The sequence below is a fragment of the Crocodylus siamensis genome, chromosome 6 (genome assembly GCF_052110815.1).
Source record: "Crocodylus siamensis isolate JL-2025a chromosome 6, ASM5211081v1, whole genome shotgun sequence".
Lineage (NCBI taxonomy): Eukaryota > Metazoa > Chordata > Crocodylia > Crocodylidae > Crocodylus > Crocodylus siamensis.
In genome coordinates this window covers 13,507,819-13,520,021 of record NC_143400.1, presented here as the reverse complement: position 1 = coordinate 13,520,021, position 12,203 = coordinate 13,507,819, and the positions used below count along the sequence as shown (strand labels likewise).

At 53.8% G+C, this 12,203-nt stretch overlaps 1 protein-coding gene across 1 annotated transcript; it reads left to right on the top strand.

The window, feature by feature from the left end:
• The first annotated feature begins 516 nt into the window (after nucleotides 1–516).
• Nucleotides 517–11,913, top strand: UBQLN4 (ubiquilin 4). The gene is made up of 11 exons (XM_090053409.1): nucleotides 517–672; nucleotides 1,439–1,590; nucleotides 4,315–4,526; nucleotides 4,627–4,889; nucleotides 5,116–5,274; nucleotides 5,513–5,738; nucleotides 6,729–6,868; nucleotides 7,423–7,506; nucleotides 8,081–8,196; nucleotides 8,986–9,163; nucleotides 10,677–11,913. The coding sequence occupies exons 1-11, from the start codon at nucleotides 541–543 to the stop codon at nucleotides 10,827–10,829; spliced, it is 1,815 nt and encodes a 604-aa protein (XP_089909535.1). The 5' UTR covers nucleotides 517–540; the 3' UTR covers nucleotides 10,830–11,913.
• The last annotated feature ends 290 nt before the right edge of the window (nucleotides 11,914–12,203 follow it).

Here is a 12,203-nt window from a genome sequence, read left to right as displayed (position 1 = left end):
CGCAGGGTGACGGAAGGAGGAAGCAGGCGACGGCGAAGCCTCCTGGCCCGGGGTGCAGCCCAGCCTGTCGCTGCAGCAGCGCTGGGGGCCTCGCGGTGCGGCCCGTTGCCCCCTCGCCCAGCCCGGCACCTGCCCCCGGGGTGTCCAGCAGGGCCGGATCCCCCTGCCAGTCCAGAGGGGAGGCCCACGTGGACGGGGGGCTGCGGGGAGGGGTCTGGAGCTTAGGACAGTCACCAAGGGCCATGCATACCCTTCCCCACATATAGCAGGCCTCTCCCGCACCTCCTCCCAGGGGCATGCATACCCCCCTGCACACAGCGTGCCTCAGTGTCCCCACCAAGATGCATGCATGCCCTGCTACACACACAGCGTGCCTCAGTTTCCCCACCGACCATCCCCCTCATCCACCTCCCCTCGCCGGCCGTTCCCCGCCGCGCCGCCAGGGGGCGCCGAGCTCCCCGCGCCCCCCCCCCGCGCCGCCGGGCGCCGCTCTCCTGGGCAGGGGGCGGGGCCGGGCCGGGGCCGGGGCGGGCGGCCAAGATGGCGGAGCCGAGCGGGCCCGGCGCGGAGGGTGCGGAGCCGGGGCCGGGTGCGGCGCTGATCCGCGTCACGGTGAAGACCCCCAAGGACAAGGAGGAGATCGTCATCGGCGACGGCGCCTCCGTGCGCGAGGTGCGGGCCGGGGCCGCAGCGCTGGGGCGGGAGTGAGGGCAGGGCCGCGCGGGAGGGTTTGCCCCGGGGGGGGGGTCGCCCCGCGAGCAGGACGTGGCCGGGTTTGGGGCGGGAGCCGCCGAGCCCGGGGTGGGTGCGGGCAGCGCGGGGCTCAGGGGCCGGGCGGGCGCGCGTGGACGAGGCGGAGACGGGCCTGTCTTCGGAGCCGCGTCTTCATGAGGGGACGTGCCGAGCTGGGGGAGCCCCCGCGGCCGGGCTGCTCTTCCCGGGGGGCGGGGGCGACACGAGGCCGCCAGCGCTGCTGCCCGGCTGCTCAAAACCCGAATGTCATCGCAGGAGTCGGAGGTAGAAAAGGGGCCGCCTGGTTCGGTATTTCCGCTGGCTGAAGCCGGCTCGCCGTGGAGTATTGCTCCGCTGTCCTTTATGCGATGCCTGCAAGCGGAGACGTGGACGCTGCGGACGTTCGGAGGGCGATGATCCGGTGCAAAAGGGATCCGTGGTCCTTGGTGTAGCTGCTTTTCAGTTTAAGGCTATTGCGCTCTGCTCTTGTAAAGCTCACCTGTGTGAGCTAAACAGGTAAAGGCTGCGCCATCGCCCTCCTAACCAGCTCGGCCCTGGTGATCCTGCCTGGCATCCTTCAGACTGTCACCAGAGAAATGACCGCGTGAAGGCTCATTCCCGGGGCTCGCTGGTGCTCCCGTAGCCTCTTGGGCAGACTCGAAAGCATCTCGGCCTGAGAATTGCCTCCTTTTGTCTTTGTCCCTAGTTCAAAGAAGAAATCTCCAGGCGGTTTAAAGCCAAACAGGATCAGCTGGTTCTGATCTTTGCGGGGAAGATCCTGAAGGATGGAGACACATTGAGCCAACACGGGATCAAAGATGGACTGACTGTGCACTTGGTGATTAAGACCCCACAGAAGTAAGAAATCGTCCTTTCCTGGGGTTTTAGGAAATAACACCGTGTGTTTGTGAGTTCCTGGCTGTCGAACGTACAAGTTCAAATTCGGGGGGCTGTGGGACTTTGCTCGAATTGGGTCTTGGCTTCCGGGCTCCTGGGTTTCATAAAGCTTTGCAGAGTTGACATGCTTAGAAATCTTACGAGTATTAGTTGTTGCGTGTAAGAACCTATTAAAGCAGGGATTTCTCCGGGTGACGGAGAGGACATGGAGATTATTTCACTTGCTCATAGCCGTGTGAAGCCAGAACCTCGCACTCCAGGGTCCCTGCAGCGGGGTCTGACTGTCCTGTGTGCTGGGAGATCTTTCAGCAAGAGGCGTTCAGTGAGTGTATGGCATTATCAAGAGCACGTAACGACATTTTTGGGGGTATCTTTCAGGCAGACCAGAGACATGGGTGTAAATCAGCATATTGGAAAGCTGCTGCTGGGTGACTCTTAAGTTACCATTGTCTAATGATTCCTGGTGCCTTCACCGTATTACAGATGCAAGCAGACCTCCTTGTTTCCTAATGGCCCTTTCCCACCATTCCCGGGACTCGTCTTTCCATCTGAGCAGTGGGTGTCACTAAACAGGCTCACGCTCCTTTTGAAGCTCTGTTGTCCCCCAGCAGGAATGCCTCCTCCCTGGCTTATTAAAAATCAGTACCTCTTTTCTGAAGCCACACGAATTGTCAGCTACTGTCGGAGGCTTTTGTACAGAACACTACCTCTGCATGGAGCGTGCTGATGCCATGCTGCTTCCCGCTGTCTCCGCGATAAACCTCAGCACTTGCAAACTGTCTCCTGAGATAAACTAAAAACTGGCCCATCATTCATTTTTTGTCTCTCTAATGGTCACCAGCATGTGTGCATTGCAGCCTTTCCTTCTTGTGGTGAGAGAGTCCAAGTAACCCTGATCTTTCTTCCTTTTTTTTTTTTGGTTAAACTTCCTATTGCCCATCTGCTTGGCTTCTCCCCAGTCTCCCCGACTGCAGCCGCTGCTGTGGCAGCAGTGAAATTAGTTTGTAAAATGTTTGGGATTAAAAATTGCTGCAGAAAGTTCCATGGAGGCAAAAAAATCCTCATCCAACAATTTCTGTGCTCCCAGTAGCCGCAAGCCTGCTCCCTGGGTAGTTATTCTAAAGTATTTTTCCTAGGGCAAGCGTCTCACAGCAGCTGGCTAGGCACGCTCTATTTCAGCTGCTTTTGGAGGGGAGGCTGTGCGAATGGAAGTGGATGGCAGTACAGAGAGATCTCGGGGGGCTGCAAGGGGAGAAGGGCTTTCTAAACAGCTGGCCAGCTGTGCTTTCTTTCCAAGACACTGGCCATCTGCAGTTTCAACCCCTTTAAGGGCCACCTCTGCAGATTCTCCTTTCCCAGTCTCATTGCTTTCCTCCCGCATTCACACCTTTCCCATAAGGTTTTTGTTTCTCTTTTTAGAAAGGCAGTCAGCTTTCCTTTCTGCTCGGTGCAAGGAGCTACCTCCCTGCAGTCTGTTCAGGTACTGGGGGCAGCAGGTTCTCTTGCGCCGAGTGGGCAAGGAAGGGATTAACCCTTCATTGTGGTTGAATGGCCAGCTTATGGGAAGGGGGCATCATTTGCAAGCCACCTGATGGTTCCACATTCATAAAGGCATTGACATGCACTGTAGCCTGCCTTTTCAGATGAGTTGCTGGTAGTTCCAGCGGTCATGCCCACGCTCCTATTGGGGATTGGGACTTTAACTGCTTTTTGGGTTTTAAAGTTCTTTTTTTCCTCCCCCCCACATTGCTGTGTGAGAGAGAGAAATGAGGAAGGGAAACTAGCAAAGCTAGAACAGCTGTGGTAGCAAATGGCTTCTCACCCTGCCAGTGTGGGTGTGTCCTCTTAACCTTAACAGGCTTGCTCATGGATCTGACTAAGCTTGGGTGCAAGTTTCTGCAGCATCAGGGCTTTGCTTCTCTCCCATTTCTGCTTATAATATGCCCTGTTGGTTGAAGAGAAAAGAACATGAGAAAGTCAAGCTGGAAGGGACCTCATACAGTCATCTAGTCAAGCCTCCTGCTCAAAGCAGGATCAGCCCTGACTCAGATTCACAGAAGTTCAGGGCTGGAAGAGAGCTCGTGAGATCATTGGGTTCAGTCCTCCTGTTCTTGGCAGGAAAGACCACTGGGGTCAAATAACCCAGCAAGACTCGGCCATCCCAGCCCAGTGTCTGTCCAACCTGCCCTTAAACATATCCAGGGATGGAGACTCCCCCACCTCTCTAGGTGCCTGTTCCAGTGCTTGACCACCCTCCAAGTCAAAAAGTTCCTCCTCATCTCCAGCCTAAACTGTCCTGCTGCAGCTTAAGGCCATTGTTCTTAGTCCTGTCCCCTGCACCCACAGAGGAAAGCCCATCTCTGTTGTATGTGGTAAGAGCCTGTTATACATGGTGCAGTCAAATGGGTCAAGAATGCTGGTAACCAACTAGATGCTTTTTGATACAAAACACAAAAGTCGGTGCCTGCTTAGGGACCATCTCCTCTGAGGTGCATTGACTGAGTTAAGTATATACAAACATTGCTTCCCTTCTCATTGCCTTGGGTGAGAGCAGGTGGTTTTGGATGTGATGGCTCTACATTCCCCTTGACCGGAGGTGGTCACTCTCAGCTTCTTTTCTTGAACTGCAGAAGGGAACTGGCTGTGTGAGTTTCCCTGCAGCAGCAGTGTCTCTTCTCTCTTTAGGGTTCCAGATCCTTCAGCTGCTGCTGCCTCTGCTACTTCTGCTGCTGCCTCCACCCCTGCTGCAACCCCTGCCTCTCCCGCTGCCCCATCTCAGCCTTCCACGTCCAGCAGTGCTGGCTCCGATGGGGGAGGCGGCAGCCGGCGGAGCAGTGGGTCGGGGACCACGGTGGGTGCTGGAGACGGAGCGCCCAGCAACCCTGCATCCATCCTCTGTGAGTGATGTGGTTGGTTTCTCTGCCTGTATAGTTCAGCCTATGCATCACTCTTTTTCCCGGCTGAAAGTGCTTGTCCTGACAGTCTCTCTCTCTCCAGCGGGTTTTGGAGGCATCACCGGCCTCGGCAACCTCGGGATGGGCTCCGCCAACTTCATGGAGCTCCAGCAGCAGATGCAACGGCAGCTGATGTCTAACCCGGAGATGCTATCCCAGATTATGGAGAACCCTCTGGTGCAGAACATGATGTCTAATCCCGACCTGATGAGGCAGATGATCATGGCCAATCCCCAGATGCAGCAGCTCATGGAGCGGAACCCTGAGATCAGCCACATGTTGAACAACCCAGAGCTGATGAGGCAGGTGGGTGAGAGGGTCAAAGTCCAGGAACCTACCTCTGAATCCTTCCCTGTGGACCTTAGACAGGCACTGAAATGGTGAAAGCTCAGTCTCTAGGATGCTACTGAGCCATTTAGCCCATAACAATGCATGCTGGAGTCTTTCATGGTGCAAACTCCCTGATTCATAGATGTTAGGGTCAGAAAGGACCTCAATAGATCATCTGTCTTCCCAAACTCTCCTTCCACAGACGATGGAGCTGGCTCGCAACCCCGCCATGATGCAGGAGATGATGCGGAACCAGGACCGAGCCCTGAGCAACCTTGAGAGCATTCCAGGAGGGTACAATGCCCTGCGCCGGATGTACACGGACATCCAGGAGCCCATGTTCAGTGCAGCACGGGAGCAGGTATGGAGGGGACTATGGGGGCAGCAGCAGTGGGGTCTGTCCTCCTTATGGGTGAGAGTAAAACCACCTTGCACAAGAGACTGTAGTGCTGGGTGCAGATTTCTCAACAAGGGGAGTGCTTAATAAATCTCAGACTAGGGCAGACAGGATCTGTATTGCGTATGTTCCAATAACCCCCACAAGGGCAGGTTCTCATGGCCTTTTGGGTGGTCTGAGTCAGTTCTCTTTCTCTGTCTAGTTTGGCAACAATCCTTTCTCCTCCTTGGCTGGAAACTCTGAGAGCTCGAGCTCCCAGCCTTTACGGACGGAAAACAGAGAGCCTTTACCCAACCCCTGGAGCCCCACGCCACCTGCCTCACAAGCCCAGGTGCCCAGCAGTGAAGGGAGTGCTGGCTCCACGACCACCCAAAGCACACCAACTGTATCCAACCCCTTTGGGATCAACGCTGCTAACCTGGGCACTGGTACGTATCCTGGAAAGGAAACAGGGGTGCAGTTGGTTTGGCACCAACCTCCCAGCTCCAGGTGGCTCCAGGTTGCGTCCAGCATCCCCGTGTTTGCTGTAGTCACTGAGTCTTTCAGATGAGCAAGTCTACCGTGATGCAAGTTGGAACAAATTATTCCTTGTGGGCCTGCCTGAGGGTTATGTTGGAGGCTGGGATTGATTTTTTCCCCACCCCCTCCTCTATTTTGTTATGTGACTGCTTGGAAGAAGAGCGCATGAATGGCTCTAGGTCTGGCCTCTTGGAGCATTGCATGCTGGGGTGCATAATCTCCACAGGCTGCCATGCTAAAAAAAAGGGTGGTTCTTATTCACTTGCTAACTTGGCTGAAGAGGATCTAGTGCAGGGGTGGGCAAAATGCGGCCCGTGGGCCGGATATGGCCAGGTCATTCTATCCGGCCCATCGGGCCTCTAAAAAATTTAGAAAATTAATATTTATCTGCCCCTGGCTGCCTGTCGTGCAGCCCTCAATGGCTTACCAAAACTCAGTATGTGGCCCTCCACCTGAAATAATTGCCTGCCCCTGGTCTAGTGGCCAGACTGCATAATTTCCATTCTAGCATTCTCCTGGAGGTAGCTTCTTGTGGGGCAGGGGTAAGGCAAAGGCCATGCATTTGCTTTTGTTGTTGCTGGCACGTTACCCAGCCCTGGGGACAGGTAAAAGCTTGGGTGGAGCTCTCAAAAAAAAAAAAAAAAATTGTTTTAATCTCTGAAAATCTCAGGTGCTGTCAAATGTGTGCTGTCTTCAGCCTTTGATTCTTTCTTGTGTGCCTCCTTGGTGTGTGGCTGCCTGCCCTGTCTCTACAAGTCATGTGTTCGGCCCTAGGCAGCACCTCTCCTCTCTCCTTTTCAGCAGTGATCGGGCTTGCAAAATGGTCTTTTGCTTTATCTCCCCTTTGTCCATCCCCGCCTCCCCTCCCCCCTCCCCACCCCTCCCTGGTTTCCTCACAGGAATGTTTAACAGCCCAGAGATGCAGGGTCTCCTGCAGCAGATATCAGAGAACCCTCAGCTGATGCAGAACATCATCTCTGCCCCTTACATGCGCAGTATGATGCAGACACTTGCCCAGAACCCCGACTTCGCAGCACAGGTAAAAGGGTAGCAGGGGCTCCTCATACAAACAGGCCTTGATGCTTTGCTCGTTAGAGAGCAGCGTTCTGATAGAGCTCCATAGAGCGAGCCAGCTTTTGTACAGAGGCTTGAAGACTGGTGTCTTCTGTTTATCTGTACAGCACGTACAGCCTGGCAGTGTCCCATCTTCCTGCCCTGGGAGGGAAAATCCAGAGTCCAGTGCCTGCCCTGTCAGTGCCCACCTAGCTGCCCTCTCTGAATCTGTTGGGTAACAGTAGTACGTGTGCACCAGGCTGGGCTGCAGTTAGATTTTAATGATGGTACCTGATAGCCATCTCCTGAGCCACACATTGCCCTGTAAAGGAACATGAAGGCTCTCGGTATAAAGTGCCTCCAGCTTCCTGTGTTAGTTACAGCTCTCATCCCACCCCCTGTGGCCAGGACCTGGCTGGCAGTGTAACATACTGGACCTCTCAGTGTGGAGAACATACGTGGTCTCATGGCATAGGACCAAGGTTGATAAGTGGCAGAGAGGCCCCACTGACTTGTCTGATGTTTGCTGTCCTCTGGCAGATCATGGTAAATGTCCCCCTCTTTGCTGGGAATCCACAGCTTCAGGAACAGCTCCGGCTTCAGCTCCCTGTCTTTCTGCAGCAGGTAAAGACTCTGGCCTGGCCTTGCCCCGTGCTGGGTTTCTGTGCCCTTACAGCAAGGGAAGCTGCTGTGGTGCTTTTGGAATGGGTTGTGGGGCTGAAAGATCCAGGAGGGTGGCTCACAGCAGGAGATGGAGAAACTAGGGCTTGTCTAGACAGGAATGCACAGCAAATCCGGGTTACCAACAGGCGTGCGATCAAAGTGAGGTAATGAAATTGTATTAAATCCTGTGTGGATGTTCACGGTCTCCTTGACTTTGAGAGTGCAAGTCGGTTCATCTTCATTGGCTTTGGGAATGATGGAAGCTGAATGAAACAAAGGTGGCTTGAATCCTGAATGCCTGTGTCCGCCTGGGGGGTTGTAGCAGCCTAACTAATCTACTTGATGAATCCAGATGTGTTTCTTCAGACCTTGGTGTTTCTGTGCAGGGACACTCACAAAAAAACAGGAGGAGAAGACCTAGGAGCCTATGCCTACTGAGAAGTTGGATCCTGTTGTCCCTGGGGGCTGTCCCCCCAACCTCCTGACTGAAGCTCTGGCTTTCGGGTATCAGTTCTGTTCTTCTCTCTCTTCCCAGATGCAGAATCCCGATTCCCTCTCGATCCTCACCAACCCCCGCGCCATGCAGGCTCTCCTCCAGATCCAGCAGGGGCTCCAGACTTTGCAGACGGAGGCTCCAGGCCTGGTGCCGAGGTAATGAGGGCTCAGTTCCGCTTCTCCTGACACAGGCAGCGGCTGTGCAGGCGAGCGGTGGGTGTGCCAAGGCCTTGCCTTGGGGAGCCCTGCGCCCCCCCCCCCTCCCCCCCCCACTGCTGCATGGAACTTCCAGCCACTTAACTCTTTCTACCACTTCACACTGACGAAGCAGCTCTCTCCATGTTCTTTCTGGCATTAATCCCTCATGCCCCACACACTTGTCTGTAGTACATGGCATGATGTCAATTCCTAAACCTAGTGCTAGGGAATGGGGTGGTACTGCCTGTCCTAGGGAGGGATAGGCACAACAGAGCATACTGTCCTGTCAACACACCTCGCCCATCCTAGGGGTAAGATGAATATTCAGTCCTTAGCTTCCATCAGTAAGGGAGCCCATTTCTCTCAGCTCTGCTTGTTGTGTGGATATAATTTAGCCAGGGTCAGTCTGGCATGAGAACCTGAGGCTGTATAATTTCAGAGAGCCTGGGCAACACGTTCTGATCCCTGAAGTCAGTGTTATCAAACTGGTGTCTGTACTCATGGTAGCAGACAGCGAAGAAGGGAGGAGAGGAAAAACCAGATGGAGGCAAAAGCAAAGAGCAGGAGAGATTACTGTGTACTTGTAGGGACATCACAAAGCAGTAGATCTGCCCATGGGGGCATATGGCAATGTGCAAAGTTCAGAAGGGTCTGCAGCCCAAGCAGCTTGAAACTGGTTCTTTTAGGTGCTCTTAGTGCCTCTGCCAGCCAAGACTGACCATGTGCATCCTGTGCTTCCCTTCGCAGCCTTGGCTCCTTTGGAATGCCCCGGATCCCTCCACCCACCACGGGAGGAAGCACAATCCCAGAAAACCCAGTCTCCTCCACTTCGACACCTGCCAGTGCCTCTCCATCCGGGGGCAGTAACCCCCAACAGCAGCTCATGCAGCAGATGATACAGCTGCTGGCTGGAGGAAACTCTCAAGTACGTACAGGGATCAACTCCTTGGTTGTAGACCTCTCCTGTTCCCATGTGACTCTTGACACAGGCTTTTTAGGATGCTCCCAGCTTATGAGGAGAACAGTGAAAATGGTTAGGGGCATATGACTTATGAAGAGAGGCTTAGGGAGTTCAACTTATTTAGTCTGGAGAAGAGAAGACCGAGAGGGGATTTAATAGCAGCCTTCACCTCCCTGCAGGATGGTTGCAAAGCGGATGGAGCTGTACTGTTTTCAGTGGTGGCAGATGGCAGAACAAGGAGCAATGGGCTCCAGTTGCAGCAAGGGTAGTTCAGGTTAGATATTAGGGAAAACTTTCTCACTAGGAGGGTAGTAAAACTGGAGCAGGTTACCCAGAGAGGTGGTGGGATCTCCATCCTGGTTTTAAGCCCCAGCTAGACAAAGCCTTGGCTGGAACAATCTAGTTGGAGCTGGTCCTGTCTGGAGCAAGGGGTTGGACTAGGTGTGACCTGAGGTACCTTCCAGCCCTCGTTTTCTATGATGGCACAGTATATGAGGGGTGTCATGGATGGGCTAGCAGCCATGTTGCAGGGGGGCTTCCCCATAGCAACCCTCAGCTTTGCTGATGCCAAGGGCTGCATAAGATCTCAAAGTACTGCACAGAGGAAGCTGGTAGCATTAACCCCATTTTATCAGTGGGGGAACTGAGGCAGAGAGAGGAGGTTTCCCTTGAAGTAAAACCCCAGGTCCCTGGAGTCCTAGTCCCGTGCTGTGTTCACAGGGCAACACTGCTCAACACTGCAGTATGGCACCAGAAGGTGTGCTGTGTTGTGTGGTTTGGGTGGTAGGAGTTGATTATAGCAGCTTGGCCACATCCCCACGGAGGACAGCAACTGCCCTGCTGGGCTCTTTTGCATGAGATGTTCTGTGCTGTTACATGTTGTGGGCTGGAGCTGTTGGTCAGGCTGCTCTGACCTTGAAATGGTGATGTAAGTAGTAATTGTGGGATGTGCCTTGACCCATTGCCCGTGGCACTGGGTTGGAGCCAAGAGACTGGGGTTCTGCTCCCAGCTGTGGCAGACCACCTGCTTTGGGAGCTTGGGCAAGATGGTTCCTCTCTGGTGGTTATCGGGACTGAGGGCACAGAGTACTGGGAGATCATCCGATGCACCTATGCTATGTCCCTGAGCAGCACCAGCTAAGGCAGCAGGTATCCCCTCCTGTTGGCACAGCTGTGCCCAAACTTGGGCCTTTTCAGTGCCCCTGGCCAGCAGAGCTCTGTCAATCCCACCCTATCAGGTAGGTCAGAGCAACAGCTATGGAGATCCCCATCCCTTATCATTGCAAGCATGCAATTCTCCCAGTCCCTAATGGTTTTTAATTTAAATCCTCAGCTGGCATCACTGGGTGCAACTCCATTGCCTCCCTGTAAGTGCCTCTTGGGAGCTGGCTCACTGACACTAGCAGGATGGGATGTGTGGCCCTGCATTTCTGGTCTGTAAGTCCTCTCTGAGGTCTTGCCTTCCTCCCTCTCATAGGCGCAGAGTCCTGAAGTGCGATTTCAACAGCAGCTGGAGCAGCTGAACGCCATGGGCTTCATCAACCGTGAGGCCAACCTCCAGGCCCTCATTGCCACTGGTGGAGACATCAATGCAGCTATTGAGAGACTGCTGGGCTCCCAGCCTTCCTAAACTCAGCGGCGCTGTCCCACCGATGCACCCACACACACCCGCACGCACAGGGGGATCTTTCAAGGCAACCCACCGTCATTGTCATGCCCTCTGACAGCTGTCCATGTATTTAAAACACAAAGAGAGATGCAGCTTAGCCCTGACATTCCTCCTAAGTTAAGATTTCATGTTGAAATGTTCTTTAACTGGCTTGTACGTGGATTCCAGTTCTCATCAAGTGGCCACAGAGAGTTCAGATGTGTATTTTTCTTAAATATGCCCTGTCTCAGACACTCTTCTCTCTCTCTCTCTAGATGGTAGAGGCAATTACTTCTAGTGACTTACCTGAATGATTGTGTTTTGAGTAGTTTGATTTTTAACTGTACATTCTTCCCTCCCTACCCATCCTTCAGGCAAATATTTAAACTTAAGCAAAGTTTGTTCCCCCCTCCCCCACCCCCAGCATCTTATCAGGAACGGATCAAAAGAGAAATTGAAGTGACTTGCAGTTGCTGATGTAATTTGTCTTCGTCCTTCCATCTGAAACCCTGAGCCTGGAGTTCCTTTTACACTGAGGCCCCTTCTGCTTCTCTCTGGCGGCTTTTAGAGTGTGTGTGTGTGTGTGTGTGTGTGTGTGTAGGTTGCACTGGTTTTCTGCCCCCTTTTCTGCTGACTGGTGTGAAGGAGCCTTGATGTAGTTGAGAATCAAGGTCACCTTGGCCTCAGAATTGAGCCAATTTCGGCAGATATTGGAGAAGCGGCGAGGGGCCTGAGCAGTGTAGGTCTCCTGTGCCATTGTGGGGTGGGGGGTGAGGGGCAGAGGCTCTGGCCCTTGTGGGTGCTGTGACCTGGGAATTTTTTTTTTCCTTTTGAAAGTGTTTAAAAACAAAACACAACTGAACAAGGATCTATCTCCCTGCTGGAAGTGTTGGGAGTCCTCCTCCCTCTTTGTACAAGCCCTCCTTCTCTCCTCTGGGGGCACGCAGACTTCCCCCACCCCGTGACCAGTGGGGCAGTTTCCCGCCTCTGCGGCGATGTAATTTGCATACCATTTTTATCAAAAAAAAGAAGAAAAAAAAAAAGGAAATAAATGCGCACAACCATCTGTCTGCCCTTGGTTCTCTGTATCTTCCTGGAGTCCTTCCAGCGCAGCCTAGGGCTGGTCAGCTTGGGCCCAGCACTGCACAGCCCCCTCTCCTGGGGCCCTTTGCCTGCAGAAACCCAGAGGCCATAGTCCGAAGACATTCAAATTGCCTCTGGGTGGGTGTTAACTCTGAAGTGTAATGACGACTATTAGGGGTGGTTTTAGCTGTTGTGCTGCTGCTGTTTCAGCAGAAACATCTGGCCAGTGTGCCTATATCCTGGTAAACCTGACTTGCCCAGCTGTGAGTGCTA